The 23,472-nt window shown below is 47.8% G+C and overlaps 1 protein-coding gene and 1 long non-coding RNA gene across 2 annotated transcripts in view; one reads left to right on the top strand and one right to left on the bottom strand.

Moving 5' to 3' along the window:
• The window catches only part of LOC125118256 (uncharacterized), a 33,598-nt gene extending 20,392 nt beyond the window's left edge, over nt 1–13,206 (top strand). The window contains exons 4-5 of the long non-coding RNA XR_007132804.1: nt 8,628–8,711; nt 12,678–13,206. This is a non-coding gene — a long non-coding RNA (uncharacterized LOC125118256). The remainder of the gene's footprint in view (nt 1–8,627; nt 8,712–12,677) is intronic.
• On the bottom strand, nt 9,557–21,877 carry GLOD5 (glyoxalase domain containing 5). The gene is made up of 4 exons (XM_047764488.1): nt 21,786–21,877; nt 16,086–16,223; nt 11,947–12,102; nt 9,557–9,811 (listed from the first exon to the last, which is right to left on the bottom strand). The coding sequence occupies exons 1-4, from the start codon at nt 21,846–21,848 to the stop codon at nt 9,686–9,688; spliced, it is 483 nt and encodes a 160-aa protein (XP_047620444.1). The 5' UTR covers nt 21,849–21,877; the 3' UTR covers nt 9,557–9,685.
• Between the last annotated feature and the right edge of the window lie 1,595 nt (nt 21,878–23,472).

Below are 23,472 nucleotides of genomic sequence, written 5' to 3'. Positions count from 1 at the left end.
CAGGGGGACCTCCAGAGAGTCACTGGGCCTCTGCACCTCAGTCCCCACCTTCTTGCCCTGTCCTACCTCCCCCACGTAGTAACAACAGTGACAGCGACCAGTGTCTCATGGCTGATGCAGGCCTGGGCCGGGCCTGTTCTGAGCACTTCCCTCCTGTAAAAGCATTGAACACACATGTACGCAGCACGTGTCCAACTTGGGTCCCTATAGGACAGGGCTAAGACCACTGAGTCATAGCCCCAGGACTCCACGGGACAGGGAGCTCCCCCGACCGCCCATCCTATAGATGAAGAGACTGAAACCCACCAAGGGATGGAGAGGGCAAGGATGGAGCCCTGGGTCAGCGGGGTCTGCTTACCCACTGGCTTACCCCAGAGGGAACTCACCATCCTCATTTTATCTCTCTGGACCTCTGTGTTCTCATTTGCAAAATGGGAGATTTGAGGAGGAAGGATTGGTGTTGGTGCCAGCATGTTATCAGCGTTAGTACTAGAATTAGTAGTGGTGCTAATAAAAAAAAGGGCGCAATATGATCATTCATATAGAGTATATATGTACTGTATTTGTATAGAGTACATTTATGGAGCTCCGGCTGTGTGCCTCACTCCATGCCACGCCTTCACCAGGGAGAACAAGGACAAAGATTCCTATGACTCAAGTGGTGATGGTTTCAGGATACCCACTCCGGAGCCAGCCCATCCTCATTTGTAGACTTCCTCTCACCACCGACTGGCATGTGGCCTTGGACGAGTGGCTGTCCCCTCTGGACCTCAGTTCCTCATCTGGACAGATGGAGTAATAATAGCAGCTACGCCATAGGGTGATGAGGGCAACTAAATGAGATTTAATCCGTGAAGTGATTTTGACGCATTTGATTCTGAAATCTCTATTTATTGAGTATGAATGATAATATTAGGTCCTTTTTTATTAGCACCACTCCTAATTCTAGTACTAATGCTAGTAATATGCTGACACCAATACCAATACTAATTACTAATATAACATTCTAATATTGATACCAGCACTAATGCTAATATTTCTGGGGGTCTTTTTGTCTGCTTAGGGCTGTACCCGCGGCATATGGAGGTTCCCAGGCTGGGGGTCCAATCAGAGCTGTAGCCGCCAGCCTGTACCACAGCCACAGCAACGCGGGATCCGATCCGTGTCTGCAACCTACACCACAGCTCACGGTAATGCCGGATCTTTAACCCACTGAGCGAGGTCGGGGATCGAACCTGCAACCTCATGGTTACTAGTGGTGTTCATTAACCGCTGAGCCATGACGGGAACTCTTTTTTTTTTTTTTTTCTAATGGTAATCTTAATAGTGATAGCGGTAACAATAATAACTCTAGCCGTGAGCTGTGGTGTAGGTTGCAGACGTGGCTCAGATCTGGCATTGCTATGGCTGTGGTGTAGACCGGCAGCGGTAGCTCCAATTTGACCCCTAGCCTGGGAACTTCCATATGCTGCAGGTGTGGCCCTAAAAAGCAAAAGAAAAAAAAATTCTACTCTACCATGAATACTTTTAGTAATACGAATACATATTAATTCTGAAAGTAGTAATTATTATTCATTTTAATCCTATCAATGACACTAGTGGTAATAATAATTCTTTTTTTTTTTTTGTCTTTTTGCCTTTTCTAGGACCGCTCTCGAGGCATATGGAGATTCCCAGGCTAGGGGTTGAATCGGAGCTGTAGCCACTGGCCTACACCACAGCCACAGCAACTCGTGATCTGAGCCGCATCTGCGACCTACACCGCGCCTCACGGCAATGTCGGATCCTCAACCCACTGAGCAAGGCCAGGGATGGAACCCGCAACCTCATGGTTCCTAGTTGGATTCGTTAACCACTGCACCACGACGGGAACTCCAATAATAATCACTCTGCTACTAATACATTTCCTGGCATGAATATAACAACAACAGCAGCATTATTTGCCGAGCCACGCAGGCACTGTGCTAAATGCTCTCCATGCGTCATTTTATCATTTTCTCACCAGGCCCTTGTGGTCTAAGTGGGTATGATTAATTGCCCCCGTGTTTTAGACTGGGAATCGGCCCAGAGAAATGAAGATGTTCGTCTAAGGCCTTGGGTTCCCGTCTCAGCTTTTCCTGAGTTGCTGTGTGATTCCTGGTCAGGCCACCCTCTGAGCCTCAGTTTCTTTGCCCGGAAAATGGGGGCAATCACAGGACCCACCTCAAAGGTCATTGTCGTCGAGAGGCCACTCAACACAGGGCCCGCCTGGCATGCCGTAAATGGTGCACTCTGCAGTGTAACTCTCCTCCTTGTTATTATTAGTAGAAAGAGCAGTTGCCGTGTTGGGGGGTGGGGGTCGGGTAGGGAAATCTGCCCTCCTCAGGAAGGGCAGGCAAGAGGCACATCTCAGACGCACGTTTGGCTGCTGGACTCACGGTCCATTTCTTCATAACTGGAGGCGGGGCAAAAGCTCAGGAAGGGAACTAAAGGGTGGGGAGTGGGGGGCCTCGGGGCTCTGACTCCATCAAGAGCCAAAACCCTGCGGCTCTGAGGCCAGGCCTCACCCCATTCCCTCCCCCATCCCCAAGGAGGGGGCACAGGCCCAGAAGTCTGTGGCGACAGTTCAGCCAGCAGGGAGGCAGCTGGGAGTGGGCAGATAAGGGAATCGGCAGGGCCAGGCTAGGCTTGGGGGGAGACCAACGAGGGTGGGGGCGGGGTGGGGGTGGGGTGTCTGCGCCAAGCCTCCTCTCCATCAGGCCTCCATATGAGACTTAGCCCCAACGGCCTCTCTTCCCGGAAGCCTTCCCTGACGGGTTCCCTCCCTCTTGGCATCTTCTGGGGGCTCCAGAGCTTGGTTCAAGCCCGTGGCATTTGGGATATTCTTGCCCCTTCCAGACTGTGGAGTCCACCAGGGCTGGGATGGAGCCCGGCTCCCCTTGGTGTCCACGGCACCTGGAGCAACATCAGCCAAAGTCCGCTAAGGAATCAAACATTTGCGTCGGAGCCAAACTATTTTGGTTTTATTATTATTTTTTATTTTTATATTTTGTCATTTTGCCTTTTCTAGGGCTGCTCCCACGGCATATGGAGGTTCCCAGGCTAGGAGTCGAATCGGAGCTGTAGCTGCCAGCCTACGCCAGAGCCACAGCAACATGGGATCGGAGCCTCGTCTACAACCTACACCACAGCTCACGGCAACACCGGATCCTTCACCCAATGAGCAAGGCCAGGGATCGAACCTGCAACCTCATGGTTCCTAGTCGGATTCGTTAACCAATGAGCCATGACGGGAACTCCTAGTATGTGCTTGTTTTGTTCAGCATAATGTCTGTGACATTCATTTGAGTTATTATGTGTATCAATAGCTCATTCCTTTTTTTGAGGGGGCATATGCATGGCACAGGGAAGTTCCCGGGGCCAGGGATCGAACCCGTGCCACAGTAGCAACCTGAGCCACTGCAGTGACAACAGTGGCTCCTTAACTCTCTGTGCCACCGCAGGAGCTCCTCATTCTTTTAAAATAAAGATGTAATTCACATACCACAAAATTCACCCCTTAAATCAGTGATTAGTACATTCACAAGGTTGTACAAGTATCACAACTTTGGGATTCCAGGAGTTCCCGGTGTGGCTCAGTGGTTAACGAATCCGACTAGGCACCATGAGGTTGAGGGTTCCATCCCTGGCCTCGCTCAGTGGGTTAAGGATCCGGCGTTGCCGGGAGCTGTGGTGTAGGTTGCAGACGCAGCTCGGATCCCATGTTGCTGTGTAGGCCAGCGGCTACAGCTCCGATTGGACCCCTAGCCTGGGAACCTCCATATGCCGAGGAAGCGGCCCAAGAAGTGGCAAAAAGACAAGACAAAACAAAACAAACTTTGGGATTCTAGAATATTTTCATCACTCCAAAAGAAGCTCTGTGCCCACTGGCAGTCATTCCCTTTTCCATTTTCCTCGGCCCTGGCTCCTGGCGACGACTAATCTACTTTATGTCTCTATGGGTTTGCCTGTTCTAGGCCTTTCATATAAATGGAATCATACAACATATGGCCTTTTGTGATGGGTTTCTCTTACTTTACATAAAGTTTTCAAGGTTCATTCATGCTATGGCGTGGATCAGTACTTCATTTCTGTTCAGGGTTGAAAGACATTATATGAAAACTCTACGTTGTACTACCCATTCATGTGATTAATGAACAGTTTTGGCTAGCATAAATAATGCTGCTATGAGCATTTATGTAAAAGTTTTTATGTGGCCATATGTTTTCAATTTTCTTGGGTGCTATCTAGAAATGGAATTACAGAGTCCCGTGGTCGTTCTCTGTGTGGCTTTTTGAGGAACAGCAAAAGTGTTCTCCATAGCAGCTGTGTGAAGGTTCCAATTTATCTACATTCTTTCCAACACTTGTCGTCTTTCTTTTTGATTCTAGCCATCCCAGTATTTTGTACTTCTTTTTTTTGTTTTAATGGCCGCACCCAAGGCATCTGGAAGTTCCCGGGCCAGGAGTTGAATATGAGCCGCAGCTGTGACCTATGCTGCAGCTGTGGCAACATCAGATCCTTTAACACACTGCCCTGGGCTGGGAATCAAACCTGCACCCCTGTAGAAACGTGAGCCACTGCAGTCAGATTTTTTTTTTTGTCTTTTTAGGGCCACACCCATGGCATATGGAGGTCCCCAGGCTAGGGGTCGAATTGGAGCCGTAGCCTCTGGCCTATGCCACAGCCACGCAACATGAGATCTGAGCCATGTCTGCGACCTACACCACAGTTCACGGCACCTCGGAATCCTTAACCCACGGAGCGAGGCCAGGGATCGAACCTGCGTCCTCATGGATGCTAGTCAGATTCATTTCTGCTGAGCCATGATGGGAACTCCTGCAGTTAGATTCTTATCCCACTGTGCTACAGCAGGAACTCCTCATTGTGCTTTTGATTTGTGTTTCTCTAATGACTAATGATTTCGATCATCTTTTCATGTGTTTGCTGCCATTTGTATAGAGAAATGTCTATTCAAATCCTTTGCCCATTTTTAATTATTTGTCTGTTTTTGAGTTGTAAGAATCCTTTGTTCTAAATGCTAGACCCTTAACAGATATGTGATTTACAAATATTTTCTCCTATTTGTGGGTTGTCTTTTCACTTTCTTGAGAACACGTGTCCTTTGAAGCACAAAAGCTTTTAGCTTTGCTGAATTTCAATTTATTTTTTCTTTGGTTGCTATGCTTTAGGTAGCGTATCTAGGAAACCATTGCCTGATCCAAGGTCATGAAGCTTTATGCCTAGGTTTTCTTCTAAGTTTTATAGTTTTGGTGCTTACATTTAGGTCTTTGATTCATTTTGAGTTGATTTTTTTTTGTCTTTTTGCTATCTCTCGGGCCGCTCCCGCGGCATATAGAGGTTCCCAGGCTAGGGGTCGAATCAGAGCCGTAGCCACCAGCCTACGCCAGAGCCACAGCAACGTGGGATCCCAGCCTCATCTGCAACCTACACCACAGTTCACAGCAATGCCGGATTGTTAACCCACTGAGCAAGGGCAGGGACTGAACCCGCAACCACATGGTTCCTAGTCGGATTCGTTAACCACTGCGCCACGACGGGAACTCCTGAATTGATTTTTTATATGGTGTGAAGTAGGGCTCCAGTTTAATTCTTTTGCATGTGTATATCCAGCTGTCCCAGCACCATTTGTTGTAAAGATCATTCCTTCCCCTATTGAATTATTTTGGCACGCTTGTCAAAAATCACTTGCCCACGATGTCTAAGTTTACTTCTGGACTCTCAATTTTTTTTTTTTTGGCTGTGCCCACAGCATGCAGATGGTCCTGAGCCAGGGATAGAACCCATGCCTTAGCAACGACATGCCACTGCATCAACAATGCCAGATCTTTAACCCACTGAGCCACACGGGAACTCCTGGACTCTCAATTCTATTCCATTCTATTTCGATTCTATGTATATATGTTTTTTATGCCAGCACCCCACAGTCCTGATTACCATAGTTATGTATTAAGTTTTTAAATTGGGAAGTGTGAATCCTCCAACTCTGTGTTTCTTTTTCAGTATTATTGTAGCTATTCTGGGTCCCCAGCTATTGAATTTTAGGGTAAGTTTATCAATTTCTGCAAAGAGGTAAACTGGGATTCTGATTGGGATTGCACTAAATTTATAGATCAATTTGAAGAGTATTGCCATCTTAACACTATAAAGTCTTCAGTTCATGAACTTGTGATGTCTTAAAATTTATTTAGGTATTTAATTTCTTTCAACAATGTTTATAGTTTTCAGTGTACTAGTCTTGCCCATCTTTTGTAAAATTTATTAGTAAGTTTTCTTTTTCTGTGCTATTGTAAATGGAATTGTTTTCTTTTTCTTTTTCTTTTTTTTGGGGGGCCATGCCCACAGCATACGGAGTTTCCCCGGGTAGGGGTCTAATCGGAGCTACAGCTGCCAGCCTATGCCACATCCACAGCACCGTGGTATCCAAGCCACATCTGCGACCTATACCACAGCTCACTCATGGCAATGCCAGATCCTTAACCCCCTGAGAGAGGCTAGGGATCGAACCCATATCCTCATGGATACTCGTCGGGTTCTTTAACCGCTGAGCCTTGACAGGAACTCCCAGTGGAATTGTTTTCTTTTTTTCTTTTCTTTTTTTTGGTCGTTTTGCCATTTCGAGGGCCGCACCCTCGGCATATGGAGGTTCCCAGGCTAGGGGTCCAATTGGAGCTGGAGCCGCCAGCCTACACCAGAGCCACAGCAACACGGGATCCAAGCCACATTTGCGACCTACACCACAGCTCCCGGCAACGCCGGATCCTTAACCCACTGAGCAAGGCCAGGGACCGGACATGCAACCTCATGGTTCCTAGTCGGATTCGTTAACCACGGCGCCACGACGGGAACTCCTGGAATTGTTTTATTAATTTCATTTGTGAATTGTTCTTTGCTAGGGTATAGAAATACAATTAAGTTTTTTATGATCTTGTATCTCGTAACCTTGCTGAGCTTGTATATATAATGATTTCGTTGTGGGCTCTTGAAGATGTTCTGTGTACAAGATCATGTCATTTGTAATTGGAGATAGTTTTACTCCTTTCTTTCCAAGTTGGAGGCCTTTTATTTCTTTTTCTTGCCTGATTACCCCGGCTAGAACCTCTAGTGCAATGTCGAATTGAAGTGGTGAGAGGGGACATCCTGTCTTGTTCCTGATCTTCAGGAGAAAGTTTTCAGTATTTCACCATTAAATATGATGTTAGCTATAGGTTTTTTATAGATGCCTTTTATCAGGTTGAGGAAGTTATCTTCTGTGCCTGGTTTGTTGAGGGTTTCTATCATGAAGGGGTATTGAATTTCGTCAAACATTTTTTTCTGCATCTTTGAAGAAGATCATGTGGGTTTTGTCCTTTATTTTATTGCTATGGTGTATTACATTGATTGATTTCTGTATGTTGAACCAATATTGCATTCCCGGGGTAAAGGCCACTTGGTCACGGTATATAATGCTTTTTTTATGTCACTTAATTCTATTTACTAGTATTTTATTGAAGAATTTTGCTTCTATATGCATAAGAGATATTGGTATGTAGTTTTCTTTTCTTGTTATGTCTTCGTCTGGTTTTGGTATCCGGTAATAATGGCCCCATAAGTTTATCCCCTTTGGTTGCTGAGGAGTCGTCTATGGAACGGACACATCATAGTTTGGTTAACCATTCATCTGCTGATGGACATTTGGGTTGTTTCCAGTCTTTTCCCTGTTACAGCAAACCTGCAGCTTACACACTCATATGTCTCTGTCTGTACACACACATGTGCAAGAGATTTTCCAGGGGCAGGGCATACCAGGCTATCTATTCCATCGTCCACCTACCCATTCATTCATCCACCCATGTGCTGCCTTTCCTTCCATAAATTATTTATCTCTGGGCATATAACATGTGAATTCCGAGGCAGCTGAGCAAACCGTTTTGTAAAAATAGACTGGAAACCTGCTATGGGCAAATCTTTTTGAGTGCTGAAGCCCATCTTTAACCATCCTCTATTCCCAGCATTTGGGGCGGGGGGGCTCCCTGGGAATTAACTCATAGGGCCATGGCTGAACTACCACCTGGAGACTGTGCAGAGACCAGAGTCCACAAGACTAGGGGCTCCCTCACCTCCAAGAAACTCTCATACATGTTCCTTCATCTGTCTCTTATTTGCTCGGGACCTGTACTCTTCCCTTTCCTCTTTGCCTGTCTCTTTTGCTGGTTCCTTCTCTTGGTTCAGAACTCTAAATGGCCTTCTCTAAGTTGACATGTTCTGTCTTGGTGAACTCTTCCAGTCTCTGTCTTCAGAGGATCTCCAGAGTCCAACCCCTTTTTTTTTTTTTTGTCTTTTTAGGGCCACACCCACGACATAAGGAAGTTCCCAGGCTAGGGGTCTAACCAGAGCTGTAGCTGCCGGCCTACGCCAGAGCCATAGCAACATGGGATCTGAGCTGCGTCTGCGACCCACACCACAGCTCACAGCAACGCTGGATCCTTAACCCACTGAGTAAGGTCAGGGATCGAACCCGCCACCTCATGGTTCCTAGTCAGATTCGTTAACCACTGAGCCACTACGGGAACTCCTGAATTTTATTTCTTTTCTGTTTCTCCCCCTAGAATGGCAGCTCCACAGACATAGATATGCCTGACTCTTCTGTTCAACACACACTCTCCAATGCCTGGAACAGAGCCAAGCACACAGTAGGTGCTCAATGTATGTTCGTTGGTTGATGCCATGAGTGAATGGTGGGGGAAGGGAAATGGATTCCTGTTTCTGTCAGGAGCTGAGCCGCAGTTGAGCTCAGTCTGAACCTACCACATCCAAAGGTAGGAAGCGCCACGTTCCCCAGGGGTGAGACCAGCTCAGGCGCCCCAGGAGGAGTCAGTAGCATCTGGGTTGGCCCTTGAAAGCTTCAGGGGAATCAGAGATCTGGGGAACCAGAGATCAGTCAAGCCTTCGGGGTGGAGGAAACAGCAGGCAGCACTTGGGAGGAGTGAGGTGAATCAAAAAAGGATCAAAATGGGAGTTCCCGTCATGGCACAGTGGTTAAGGAATCCAACTAGGAATCATGAGGTTGCGGGTTCGATCCATGGCCTTGTTCTGTGGGTTAAGGATCGGGCGTTGCCGTGAGCTGTGGTGTATGTCACAGACTCGGCTTGGATCCCCGCGTGGCTGTGGCTATGGTGTAGGCTGGCAGCTACAGCCCCGATTGAACCCCTCGCCTGGAACCTCCATATGCCACAGATGCGGCCCCAGAAAAGGCAAAAAAAAAAAAAAGGGTAAAAATGGATGAGCTCACCGACAAGGAGAAATCTGTCAGGGGTCTTGAATCTCAAGGGGATAACCCTGAGTTTGGTCCCCAGAGATGTCATACTCTGGTTCCTGACCCCCAAACAGCCCAGAGACCCACACATAATGCTGAGACAATAACAAGGAAGAGTTCGTGTTAATGGAAAGATTATGAATGTATGGGGGCAGCTTGGATGGAGGACGTTCAGACATCTCGTTCCCAAACCCACCCCAGATCCACACCCTCCCCCCCGCCCCCCAGCCAGATGTGTGACGTGCGCAAGTCCTCCGTCCTTGGAGGTCTCTGGGCCCGGGATGAAGTTTTGCAGGAAGGAAGACAGAGGGTGACATCACAGGGGACAGCAGGGCGGAGAGCTCGCCTCCATCATGAGGACATATAGTTGGACACCTCGATCAGGTTTCTGTCAGGGTCTCGGAAGTAAATGGACATAATGGGCCCTTTTGCCCCTGTTCTGGGGACTGGACCCTCCTCAATGGGGACATCACAAGCCTGAGGTGGGAAGAGAGAACAAAAGTCATTCATCACAGTCCACGTGTCACACCGAAGGTCAATTCCTTACAGTGGCCTGGGAGACCTCCGTGTCCTTCTGTATCGCCTACCATTCTCCCTCCCTCCCTCCGCTCCAGCTGCTCACCAGCTGGCTGACCTCCAGCAGAGTACCTAACCGCTCTGTCCCTCAGTTTCCTGATCTGTCGATGGGGGATGATAATGCACCTCGTGTTATCTAGTAAGTGGCAGAGTCAGAATTCAAACCTAGACAGTCTCGGCTGGGAAGTTCCCTGGTGGTCTAGTGGTTAGGACTCAGTGTTTTCACCACCGTGGTCTGGGTTGGATTCCTGCTCTGGGAACCAAGATCCCACATCAAGCCCCTGCATGCTGCGGCAAAAAAAACCCAAAAAACAGGAGTTCCCGTCGTGGCTCAGTGGTTAATGAATCCGACCAGGAACCATGAGGTTGCAGGTTCTATCCCTGGCCTCACTCAGTGGGTTAAGGATCCGGTGTTGCCGGGAGCTTTGGTGTAGATCACAGACATGGCTCAGATCCTGCGTGGCTGTGGCTCTGGCATAGGCTGGCAGCTACAGCTCCAATTAGACCCCTCGCCTGGGAACCTCCATATGCTGCAGGTGCGGCCCCAGAAAAGGCAAAAAGACAAAAAAAAAAACAACCCAAAAAACAAACAAACAAAAACCAAAATAAAGACAGCCTGGGCCAAAGTCCATACCCTTAACCCCTATAATTTACCCACTTTAACTCCAAAGCAGACTTTTTTTCACTGATATTTTCCAAAGGAGTCCAGATCAATTTGCACAAAATATATTTAATACCTCCATCTGCATTCCCCAAAAGGAGAACCGATGACCTCCTCACGTGAAATCATTTTAAGTGTTAAAGGAACACTAAATTAAGTAATGGTGAGTCAGAAATTATTCCCTCTTCAATCCTCTTTCAGACCTTCTGATTATACCAAGAAGAAAGTCTCTGGTGGATGCCAAGTCCTTGGCCCCTCCTTAACCACTTGCCAAATCCCCCTTTGCAATGCCAGGCCCAGAGAGTGGGGGCATGGAAGTGGCTAGACTCAAATAACATTGAAATGCTTTTATAGCTGTTTGTTTTTGCAGCCCCATGTTTTATGCCCAAATATCATGGGTTTTCATTTACTTGGTTAAACATTTTATTTTTTCTTTTCTTTTTTGGCCGCGCCTGTGGCATGTGGAAGTTCTGGGACCAGGGATCAAACCCGAGCCATAGCAGTGTCAATGCCTGATCCTTAACCCACTGAGCCGCCAGGGAACTCCTGAACATTTTCTTTTTACATAAATGTATTTACATAAAAAGGATTGAGGTATAATATTTTTCAAAAGGGTGATATAAAGTTTTCTTTTCTTTTTTTAAATTGTCTTTTGTCTTTTTAGGGCTGCACCCACAGCATATGGAGGTTCCCAGGCTAGGGGTCCAATCAGAGCTACAACTGTTGGCCTACGCCACAGCCACAGCAACACCAGATCCGAGCCTATTCTGTGAACTACACTACAGCTCACGGCAACACTGGATCCTTAACCCACTGAGCGAGGCCAGGGATCGAACCCACAATCTTGAGGTTCCTCGTCGGATTCGTTTCCGCTGCGCCATGATGGGAACTCTAAAGTTTTCTTTTAAAATGCATTTGTTGGGAGTTCCCATCGTGGCTCAGTGGTTAACGAATCCGACCAGGAACCATGAGGTTGTGGGTTTGATCCCTGGCCTCGCTCAGTGGGTTAAGGATCTGGCGTTGCCGTGAGCTGTGGTGTAGGTCGCACAGGCAGCTTGGATCCTGAGTTGCTGTGGCTGTGGCATGGGCCAGCAGCTACAGCTTCAATTAGACCCCTAGCCTGGGAACGAACCTCCATATGCTGTGGGAGCGGCCCTAGAAAAGGCAAAAAGAGAAAAACAAAAACAAAACAAAACAAAAACATAAAATGCATTTGTTTATAGGAAAAAATGATGTCAACAAAAATAATGAGTAAACAATTGCATATAGGGCTCATCTGGATGTGACAAAACCTGTTGTGTCTGAGGTTTGAGTCATGCTTGTCTTTTCACAGAATCTGCAGCACGTTTCTCAAAAGAGGGGAAGGCTGACTCACCTTGAGGTGCTGGACCACTTCCTCCAAAGGCACCTCTGTGATCAGACAAATATCCAGGGAACCAGGGACTGGGCAAGCAGCTTTGGGTTCAAATTCCTTTCCCACCTCGTGGAGGTTAAATTTCTGGTCTCCAAAACACAGTGCTTTCCGGTCTCCCTATTTGGGAAGCGAAAACAACCTGAAACTAAACCTCCAAGATGAGTGTGAGGTAAAACCCCCTACCTACCCCACGGAGGTTTAAAAAAAAATAGAATAAAGCTTATTTATTTATTTATTTTGCCTTTTCTAGGGCCGCTTCCCACAGCATATGGAGGTTCCCAGACTAGGGGTCGAATCAGAGCTGTAGCCACCGGCCTATGCCACAGCCACAGCAACACGGGATCCGAGCCGCATCTGCTACCTACACTACAGCTCACAGCAATGCCAGATCCTTAACCCACTGAGCAAGGCCAGGGATTGAACCTGCAACCTCATGGTTCCTAGTCGGATCCATTAACCACTGCGCCATGATAGGAATTCCGAAAAAATAGAACAAGGCTTATGATGAAAACCAGCAACCTGTGGTCCCACTGTAGTCTCATTCCCCAGAGGCTGCTGCTCTCAATGTGTGTATGTGTTTCTTTCTTCTGGAAAATTATTTCCATATCCCCAAATAATATGTTTATACTCCTCATGGCAGAGATGGCAGTTTGTCTACTCGATTCACGTCTCCTTTTTTTTTTCTTTTAAAGACAACCCAAGTTTCAGTGGGGTGTGTGGTGCCACGAGCTTTAAACACCTGCATTTCCCAGCATCCCTTGCTGAGAGGCCAGGTAAGATGAACCAGACAATGAGATGTCAGCTGGGGCCATGAGTGGGGCTTCTGGGAACCTCCCCACCCCACTGAGCTGGTGCTTTTTGCCCACTCACTTCCTCCTCCTTCCAGCCACTGCCCGAGCGCTGACTGCCTACCTCCAGACTGGTTGTTAAATAGGAGAAAAAGAAAGCTCTATGTTATTTAACTTATGGGTCGTAGAGTTTTCTCCCGAGGGTCTCCAAACACAGTCCCTAACTGCTGTGCCGCTCTTTCTGGGTCTGAGAGTTTTAGAAATTTTCTGTATCTCCTTGCTAAGATGAATGAGGACCTAGCTCCTCCCCTTTCACTGCCCCTCCTAATAGAATTCTGTCGTCATTTTTAGTTCCTCTTTTGGTCCTTTTACAATTTTTTTCTTTTCCCTTAGAGTTTATGACGGGATATTGAATATAGTTCCCAGTGCTGTACAGTAGGACCTTGTTATTTATTCCTTTTACAGCTTTTAAGGAAACCACTGCATCTTTCTGTTTGGTTTTTTGCTCTTTAGGGCCACACCCGCGGCATATGGAAGTTCCCAGGCTAGGGGTCCAATCGGAGCTGTAGCTGCCAGCCTAGGCCATAGCCACAGCAACGCCAGGTCCGAGTCGCTTCTGCAACCTACACCACAGCTCATGGCAACGCCAGATCCTTAACCCACTGAGCGAGGCCAGGGATCGAACCTGCGTCCTCATGGATGCGTCAGATTCGTTTCCACTGAGCCTCGACGGGAACTCCCTTCCCACAGCCTTTTAAATACGTGGTTTCGTTGTCTTCCTGAATCTGCTATTGCTGTTAAGAAGTCTGATGTTAATCTGTTTTTTTATTCCTTTTTTTTTTTTGCCTTTTCTAGGGCCACACCCACGGCACCTGGAGGTTCCCAGGCTAGGGGTCGAATCGGAGCTGCAGCCACCAGAGCCACGGCAACACCGGATCCTTAACCCACTGAGCAAGGCCAGGGATCGAACCCGCAATCTCATGGTTCCTAGTCGGATTCGTTAACCACTGCGCCACGACGGAACTCCTGTTTTTCATTCTTTTGTAGATAATACATCTGACTTTTCTTGATCCTAGATATACTGAAATTTCACTCCAGTGTGTCCAAATACAGGCAGTTGAGGCTTCATATGCCTCACTATCATTCTTGGCCCATGCAAGGTCCTTTTCTTGTTTTATTTGCAGCTTTATTCTTTTGATCTCCATTCATTCCTTTCCCCACTCTAGGCAATCATTATAAACGTGTTCGACGTTCATCTTTGGGTTTTCCTAAGTTATCGTAAAACATGTATTATTTTATGTGTGTGTGTTATGAATGGTATCAGGCTGTAGACCTCATTTGGCTTCTTCATTTTTCACTCTTTTTTTTTGCCTTTTCTAGGGCCGATCCCATGGTATATGGAGGTTCCCAGGCTAGGGGTCGAATCGGAGCTGTAGCCGCCGGTCTACGCCAGAGTCACAGCAACGTGGGATCTGAGCCGCATCTTCGACCCACACCACAGCTCACGGCAATGCTGGATCCTTAACCCACTGAGCAAGGCCGCGCATCGAACCCGCAACCTCACGGTTCCCAGTCAGATTCGTTAACCACTGAGCCACAACGGGAACTCCCCTCCTTTTTACTTTGAATCTCTTTTTCGTGGGATCTTTCCTTCTCTTGATCTGAACTGGACTGATTGTTTTCAACGTATATTTCTGGATATTCCTCTTGGGATCCACTGTGTCCTGACTTTGATGTCTTTCTTATTCCTGGATTTTTTTTTTTTTCTTTTTTGGGGCTGCCCTGTGGCATATGGAGTTTCCAGGCCAAGGATGAGATCGGAGCCACACTTTCGACAACGCCACATCTGTGGCAATGCTGGATCTTTAACCCACTGTGCTGGGCCGGGAATCGAATCTGAGTCCTGGCACTGTAGAAATGCCACTGATCCCATTGTGCCACAGCGGGAACTCCTCTTATTCCTAGATTAATCGTTCATTTTGTTGTAGTGTATTCTCAAGTAATTTTCAAAGCAAGTAAGCAAAGTTTCTGAGTCTTATGTCAAAGAATGTTTTATTTTATGCTCACCTTGATTAATAGCTTGTTCATAGAATTCTAGGTTGAAATGTTTTCCCTCAGAATCTTGAAGTTGTTCTTCTGTTGTCTTCTGGTCTCTGACTCTTGGGAAATCTGAAATCTGCTTATTGCCTTTCCCTTTGTAGTTGAACTACTTTTTTCTTTTCTTTACTTTTCTTTTCTTTTTTTGGCTGTGCCTGTGGCAGGCGGAAGTTCCCAAAAAAGAGAGTGAACCCTCACCACGCAGTGGCGCAAGCCACAGCAGTGACAACAGGGTGCTTAACCCTCTGAGCCACCGGGGAACTCTGAACCACTTTTCTTTTTAACCTCTCTGAAAGCTCCTAGGAGCTTGATTTTACTTTGATGTTCTATAATTTCATAAGAACATATCTAAGTGTCAGTGTTCTGGATATTCAGTTAGTCCTTTTCGTATAAAGACTGGAACATTCTCTTGCATCATCCTATGGTAATTTCTTCCCTTCTTTTTCCCCTCCATTTTCTTTCTCTGAACAACCTCTTTGGTCTTTTTTTTTTTTTTTTTGGTCTTTTTACCTTTTCTGGGGCCACTCCCGCGGCATATGGAGGTTCCCAGACTAGGGGTCGAATCGGAGCTGTAGCCGCTGGCCTACACCAGAGCCACAGCAACGAGGGATCCGAGCCGCATTTGCAACCTACACCACAGTTCACGGCAATGCCAGATCCTTAACCCACTGAACAAGGCCAGGGACCAAACCCGCAACTTCATGGTTCCTAGTCGGATTCGTTAACCACTGAGCCACAATGGGAACTCCACCTCTTTGGTCCTTTTACAATTTTTATTCAGATTTTAGAATCTCCTCCATTGATCCTTTAAATTCTTCTCATAGCTCTTGAGTGTACTTGCGCGCGCGCGCGCGTGTGTATGTGTGTGTGTGTGTGTGTGTGTGTGTGAGTTTTAGTTTACTTTTTTTTTCCCTAGGGCCGCACCCAAGGCATATGGAGGTTCCCAGGCTAGGGGTCCAACCGGAGCTATAGCCGCCAGCCTACACCACAGACACAGCAACACCAGATCGGAGCCATGTCTGCGACCTACACCACAGCTCACGGCAACGCCGGATCCTTCACCCCCTGAGCGAGGCCAGGGATCGAACCCACATCCTCATGGATAGTAGTTGGTTCATTACCACTGAGCCACGACGGGAACTCCTAGGTTACTTTTTAAAGTATTACAATCAAGTTTTATCTGCCCTACAGTTTGCCATTTGGGGAAGTAATTACCTTGAAAGTCACGACCTCCATGCCCAGAATCTTGGAATAAAACGTAGTGGTGTCTTTGATGTTCTTTACTGTCATTACAATGTGGTCAAGTCTGTGGATACGACACGGGAAAGGGGTCTGACTGCTGTCCCTCCATGGCTGAAAAAAGATGAAAAAAGTTAGAAGAGACCACACTACCCCTGGTCACACCCATGTTTCCTGTGTTTCATTCTCGCCACCTCCCCGCACCTTCCCAAAGACTATACTTCCTTCGACCCCCATTTCAAGGGAAAAGTCCTGGGAGGAATCTTCAGGACTTGTGACTCATGTGTGGATTCACAAGAGTCCACATGTCTGCCATGACCACTCTCCGCTGTTTCCTTGTGTGTGTGTGTGGGAGGGGTTTCTGTCTTTTTAGGGCTGCACCCACGGTATATGGAGGTTCCCAGGCTAGGGGTCCAATCAGAGCTACAACTGCCAGCCTACGCCACAGCCATAGCCATGCAGGATCTGAGCTGCATCTGCGACCTATGCCACAGCTCACGGCAACGCCAGATCCTTCACCCACGGAGCAAGGCCAGAGATCGAACCTACAACCTCATGGTTCCTAGTCGGATTCATTTCCGCTGTGCCACAACCACAGGAACTCCTGTGTTCTTGTTCTTTTCCTCATTCCAGAGGGATAGAGATGAAGATAAGAAACCAAGACCAAAGCCTCGTTTTCCCCAAGCTGGAATTCATCTCTTTTGGAAGAAAGGACCCAGACACACAGGAGGCCCAGCCCTATGAGTACAAGCCCTCTTTTGGCCAGTTTAACTCAATCTCCCCCCTTTTCACACCACAGTTAGGATCACAGGACAAAATGGGAGCATCTCAGATGCAGTCAGTGTTTCTGGGCCTGTGTTTTTTTTTTTTTTTTTTTGGCCTTTTCTGGGGCCACTCCCGTGGCATATGGAGGTTCCCAGGCTAGGGGTCTAATTGGAGCTGTAGCCACTGGCCTATGCCAGAGCCACAGCAACGCAGGATCCGAGCCACGTCTGCGATATACACCACAGCTCATGGCAATGCTGGATCCCCAGCCCACTGAGCAAGGTCAGGGATCGAACCCACAACCTCATGGTTCCTAGTCAGATTTGTTAACCACTGAGCCACGACGGGAACTCCATGGGGCATGTGTGCTTACAGATGAAACTTGACACACAGTGGACAGGCACCCCCTCTCACTTCCTGCCTCTGGCATACCTCCCCCCAGATCTTTCTCTTGATTTGCATTCATTAATAATTTGCATATTTATATTACATCTGCTACAGGATTATACGATGTCTGTGTAGTATAAATTGCAGAAGATAGTGGTCAAAAGAACAGACTCTGGAGTCAGACGAACACTTAATTACGCCCTGTGCCTTGGTTTCCCATTCTGGAAAATGGGCATTATTTTTATATGAGTTTTATAGGACTGCTGTGAACAATTTTTTTCCTTTTTTGGGGGGGGCTGCACCTGTGGCATATGGAAGTTCCCAGGCTAGGGAGCAAATTGAGCTACAGCTGCTGACCAAGGCCACAGCCACAGCAACATGGGATCCGAGCCCAGTCTGCAACCTACACCACAGCTCATGGCAACACCGGATTTTTAACCCACTGAATGAGGCCAGGGATCGAACCCGAGTCCTTATGGATACTAGTCAGCTTCATTACTGTTGAGCCACAATGGGAACTCCCTAGAGTTGTGTTTTTAAAGGCTTAGAACAATGCCTGACATAGCAAGTACTATAAGAGTTAGGGATGGGCATTCCCGTCGTGGCGTGGTGGTTAACGAATCCGACTAGGAACCATGAGATTGCGGGTTCGATCCCTGGCCTTGCTCAGTGGGTTAAGGATCTGGTCTTGCCATGAGCTGTGGTGTGGGTCACAGACCCGGCTCAGATCTGGCATTGCTGTGGCTGTGACATAGGCCAGCGGCTACAGCTCCGATTGGACCCCTAGCCTGGGAACCTCCATATGCCATATAAGCCCCTAGAAAAGGCAAAAAGACAAAAAGACAAAAAAAAAAAGAAAGAAAGAAAGAAAGAAAGGGGGCAGTTCCTGTCCTGGCATGGCAGAAACGAATCCGACTAGGAACCATGAACTTGAGGGTTTGATCCCTGGCCTTGCTCAGTGGGTTAAGGATCCGGCGTTGCCGTGAGCTGTGGTGTAGGTTGCAGACGCGGCTCGGATCTCACGTTGCTGTGGCTCTAGCGTAGGCTGGCAGCTACAGCTCCAATTAGATCCCTAGCCTGGGAACCTCCATGTGCTGTGGGAGCAGCCCTAGAAAAGGCAAAACGACCAAAGGAAAAAAAAAAAGAGTTAAGGATGATTATGATGTCCTGGTCATCTTGTTAAAATCCACACTTTCTATCCTGACCCCCTAGTCTCTCCGGCTTCATCCATTGCGCTTGAGCTCCAGGCCATATTGTTCTTTTGCCTGTTCCTTGTACCTGTGGTCTCAGGGCCTTCTGCCCATGTCTCCCTTATAAGAATATAAGCTTCATAAAGGTAGAGATTTCCATTTTGTTCCCCACTGTGTCCCAAACAACTAGCAGATGTTTCATAATATTTGTTCAGTTAATGAGTTACCTGCTACAATAATTAGGCCCAGTGCCTGGCACAAAGTCTGACTCCTACTTTATTCTGTTCCATTCCCTTCCATTCTTTTTTTTTTTTCTTTTTCGGCCACACCCACCCACGGCAGATAGAAATTCCCAGGCCAGGAATCAAATCTGAGCCAGAGCTGCAACCTATGCCACAGCTGTACCCAATGCCAGATCCTTAACCCACTGCACCATGCTGGGGATCAAACCCGTGCTTCCAAGAGACAAGCCGGCTCATTAGTCCACTGTGCCACAGTGGGAACTCCCCATTCCATTCTATACCATTCCCCTCTATGCTATTTTCTTCTATGCTACTGTGTTCAATTCCATCCAAACCATTACATTTTAAACAATGAATTTTTCTTGATGCACTAGCAACGTTTCTGAGTTCTGCTGCCTCACAGATACAGAGGATCCACATGGACCCAAAAGCAGCAGAATGAGACAATGACTGACACTTGGGCTCCAGTGTAAAGAAAATCGTATGTTTTTTTTTTGTTTTTGCTTTTGTTTTTTGTCTTTTTGCCTTTTCTAGGGCCGCTCCCGCAGCACATGGAGGTTCCCAGGCTGGGGGTCTCATCAGAACTATAGCCAACAGCCAACACCAGAGCCACAGCAACGTAGGATCCGAGCCGCGTCTGTGACCTACACCACAGTTCACGGCAATGCCGGATCCTGAAACCACTGAGCAAGGCCAGGGATCGAACCCGCAACTTCATGGTTCCCAGTCGGATTCGTTAACCACTGAGCCATGATGGGAACTCCAGAAAAATCGTATGTTTAAAAAAACTTATTAACCTTTTAATATCTGTAGGATTCATAATAATAGCACTCCCTTTTCAGTCCTCATACTTTATATTTTTTCTTTCAAAAACAGAAATTACTAATAGTTTATTAGTCTCTTTAAAGAACCAATTTTTGTTGTTGTTGTTGTTGCTTTTTAGGGCCACATGGCATATGGAGGTTCCAGCTAGGGGTCCAATCAGAGCTACAACTGCTGGCCTACACCACAGCCACAAAAATGCTGGATCCGAGCCATGTCTGCAACCTACACCACAGCTCACGGCAACACCGGATCCTTAACCCACTGAGCGAGGCCAGGGATCAAACCCAAAACCTCATGGCTCCTAGTCAGATTTGTTTCCACTGCACCACGACGGGAACTCCAAAGAACCAGTTTTTGACATTTATTTTCTCTGTTGTGTATTTGCTTTCCATTTTACCAGTTTCTGTTCTTATCTTTCTGATTTCCTTCCTTTCACTTTCTTAGGGTTCAATTTGCTGTTCCTTTTCCTGATTCTTTCTTTCTTTCTTTCTTTCTTTCTTTCTTTCTTTCTTTCTTTCTTTCTTTCTTTCTTTCTTTCTTTCTTTCTTTCTCTCTCTCTCTCTCTTTCTTTTTCTGGCTGCTTCCATGGCACACAAAAGTTCCCGGGTCATAGCAGTGACAACACTGGATCCTTAACCTGCTGGGCCACAAGGAAGCTCCCAGATTCTTGATATGGAAGCTTAGGTAACTGATTTTCAACTTTTCTGGTCTATAGGCATTTAGAGCTACACATTTCCCCTGAGCACTGCTTTAGCCGCATCCCCCACTTTTAGTAGTTTTTGGAAATTAACTCAACCTACTCCTCTCATTATTCAGTGCCCTGCTAGCTCAGATTCGCTCCGTGATTCCTGCTTTGCAGATGCGGAGATCCATCTTGACAAATTCAAGGATAAGCATGGCTGCCTTGCGTTCTCTCTCTCTCTCTTTTTTTTTAGGGCCGGACCCGAGGCATGTGGAAATTCCCAGGCTAGGGGTCAAATCGGAGCTGTAGCTGCCGGCCTACACCACAGCTGCAGCAACGCCAGATCCTTAACCCACTGAGCGTGGCCAGGGATGGAACCCGCGTCCTCATGGATGCTAGTTGGGTTCGTTACTGCTGAGCCACAACGGGAACTCCAGAGCCGGCTCTTTAAGAACAGGAAGACTCTCCAAGCGGCTTAGAATCCAAGAGTGAGTGAGACAGGAGGAGGAGGGGGAAGGCAGGTCCAGATCATGCAGGACCTCTGAGGTGAGGTTAGGGAGACTGCTTTATAAAATGATGATCAACTGAAAAAGAACACACAACCTAAAAGTTGTGAGTTAGGACCAGAAGGATAGCCCAGGAGACAGCCTCTTAGCCCCGAGGAACTGATCCAAAGACGTAAGGGAAGGGCCTTTGGCTGGGGAAAAAAAAAAAAAAGAAAAAAAAACAACCCCGGAGTCGAACATCAAAAGGTTACGGCTAATCACAAAAAACAGACATCTCAAGTTAATGATTTTAGGGCTTTTCTTTGTATGGAAAGATACAAGAGTCTGGGGTCATTAAAATAATTCCTCACATATGCATCTTAACTAGCTAGGGCCCGTATCCTGTTTTTCTCCATCCTGAATTCCTTCAGGGCACCCCATTGCGGGGCAGCTGCAGAGGCTGAGGGCTTGAGGGCCGGCAACCAGACGTCGTAATCACCTAAGCTTACTGAGTGCCAAACCCTCTTCTAAACCCTACACAAAATATAATCCATTTTATTCCTCACAACAACCTTATATGTGTCTTACATGCATAAATATATAAAATCTAGCATCTCCAAAATATGATACGCTCCCTCCTGCCTCCTCCACAGGGAAGGCTTCTATCTTTCTACAAAGTCCTTTTCAAGGTCTCCTTCAGGGTGCTGGGTGCCAGGTTCCCTGGAATTCTTCTAGCAAACCTCAAGCTCAGTGCTGCTTCCTGGCCGCTCCCCGCACCACCCCATCCTGGTGGCCCTGGCTGAACTGGCTCCCATAGCTGCCCTGAGGGAGCAGAGCGGAGCCGCCAAACCTCAGCCCAGGGCCCCTCCGGCAGACAGGCTGCCGGCTGAGCCTGTGTTAGAGCAGAGAGTTTCCGTGTCCCTCTGCTGCCCTCTGCTTGTCTTTGAAAGAGGAAGGAAGAGAGAGGAGGATGGAAAAATGGATGACAGCATACCGGGATAACCCGCATGGAAAGGAAGCAGGCTCCCAGGTCCAGCCAGGGACCCCCAGCCTTGGCGCCGACACCTGTGCCCAAGCCCCCCTGCTGCCACCCCATGCACCTGCTTCTCCGAAGTCCTGCTCCACATCCTGGCTGGCAGCCTGGAGCGCAGACGGCGCAGCATGTAGGCTAAGTGTCCTCGCCCCTGGGGCTCCAAGACAACCCTCTGGCTCAGCGCCTGGAGATCAAGGGGCAGGAATGGGAGGGCCACGGACTGAGGACTGCTGGTGGTGACAGAGGTAGGTGGTGCAAGTACAAGGACTCTGACATGAAACTCAGGGCCTCGAAAGTAAAGGCTTAGAGTTCCCGTCGTGGCTCAGCAGAAATGAATCCAACTAGGAACCGTGAGGTTGTGGGTTTGATCCCTGGTCTCGCCCAGTGGGTTAAGGATCGGGCGTTGCCGTGAGCTGGGGTGTAGGTCGAAGATGCAGCTGGAATCTGGCGTTGCTGTTGCTGTGGCTGTGGCTGTGGCGGGCAGCTACAGTTCCGATTTGACCCCCAGCCTGGGAATCTCCATATGTCACCGGTGCAGCCCTAAAAAGCAAAAAAAAAAAAAAAAAAAAAAAACCAAGAAAGAAAGAAAGTAAAGGCTTAAGGTGAGCCCTTGCCAATCAGGGCACCATAATATAGCACTATGGACAGGGTGGCCAGAACCACAGGAATTTATCTTCTCACCATCCTGGAGGCCAGAACTCCAAGATCAGAGTACCAGCATGGTCAAGTTCTGATGACATTTCTCTCCCTGCCTTACAGGTGGCGACCTTCTTTCCGTGTCCTCACCTGGCAGAGAGAAAGAACATGTTGTCTTGTATCTTTTTTTTTTTTTTTTGTCATTTTGCCATTTCTAGGGCCACTTCCGCGGCACATGGAGGTTTCCAGGCTAGGGGTCTAATCGGAGCTGCAGCCACTGGCCTACGCCAGAGCCACAGCAACGCGGGATCCGAGCCGCGTCTGCAACCTACACCACAGCTCACAGCAACGCCGGATCATTAACCCACTGAGCAAGGGCAGGGACCGAACCCGCAACCTCATGGTTCCTAGTCGGATTCATTAACCACTGTACCACGACGGGGACTCCATTGTCTGGTATCTTTTTATAGGGGCACTAATACCACCATGAGAACTTCAGCCTCGTGACCTGGTCTAACCCTAATTATCTCCCAAAGGCCCTTAATACTATCACATTAGGGGGTTAGGGCTTCAACACGTGGTTTTGGAAGCGGGACATAAACAGTCCATAACAAGATGGATATGTGGGAGTTCCCATTGTGGCGCAGTGGTTAACGAATCTGACTAGGAACCATGAGGTTGCAGGTTCGGTCCCTGGCCTTGCTCAGTGGGTTAATGACCTGGCGTTGCTGTGAGCTGTGGTGTAGGTTGCAGACGCGGCTCAGATCCCGAGTTGCTGTGGCTCTGGTGTGGGCCAGTGGCTACAGCACTGATTAGACCCCTAGCTTGGGAACCTCCATATGCTGTGGGAGCGGCCCTGGGAAAGGCAAAAAAAAAAGATGGATATGTGTAAGGGATTATTATTTTGGGGGGGATGGTTTGGCCACGCCCATGGCCTGCAGAAGTTCTTGAGCCAGGGAGCCACATCACAGCAGTGACAATGCCAGATTCCCAACCTGCCAAGCCACTAGGTAACTCCTGTAAGAGATTACTTTGTTATAACAACATAGAAAAGCCACCTATCCCCAAGTATTGGGGGGAACCTTTCTTCTAGGGTGTGAGTCCTCTGATGTCTTTAA

Source organism: Phacochoerus africanus, chromosome X, assembly GCF_016906955.1.
Source record: "Phacochoerus africanus isolate WHEZ1 chromosome X, ROS_Pafr_v1, whole genome shotgun sequence".
Taxonomy (NCBI): domain Eukaryota; kingdom Metazoa; phylum Chordata; class Mammalia; order Artiodactyla; family Suidae; genus Phacochoerus; species Phacochoerus africanus.
The sequence above is the reverse complement of the archived record's forward strand: the minus strand, read 5'-3'. Positions and strand labels throughout refer to the sequence as shown.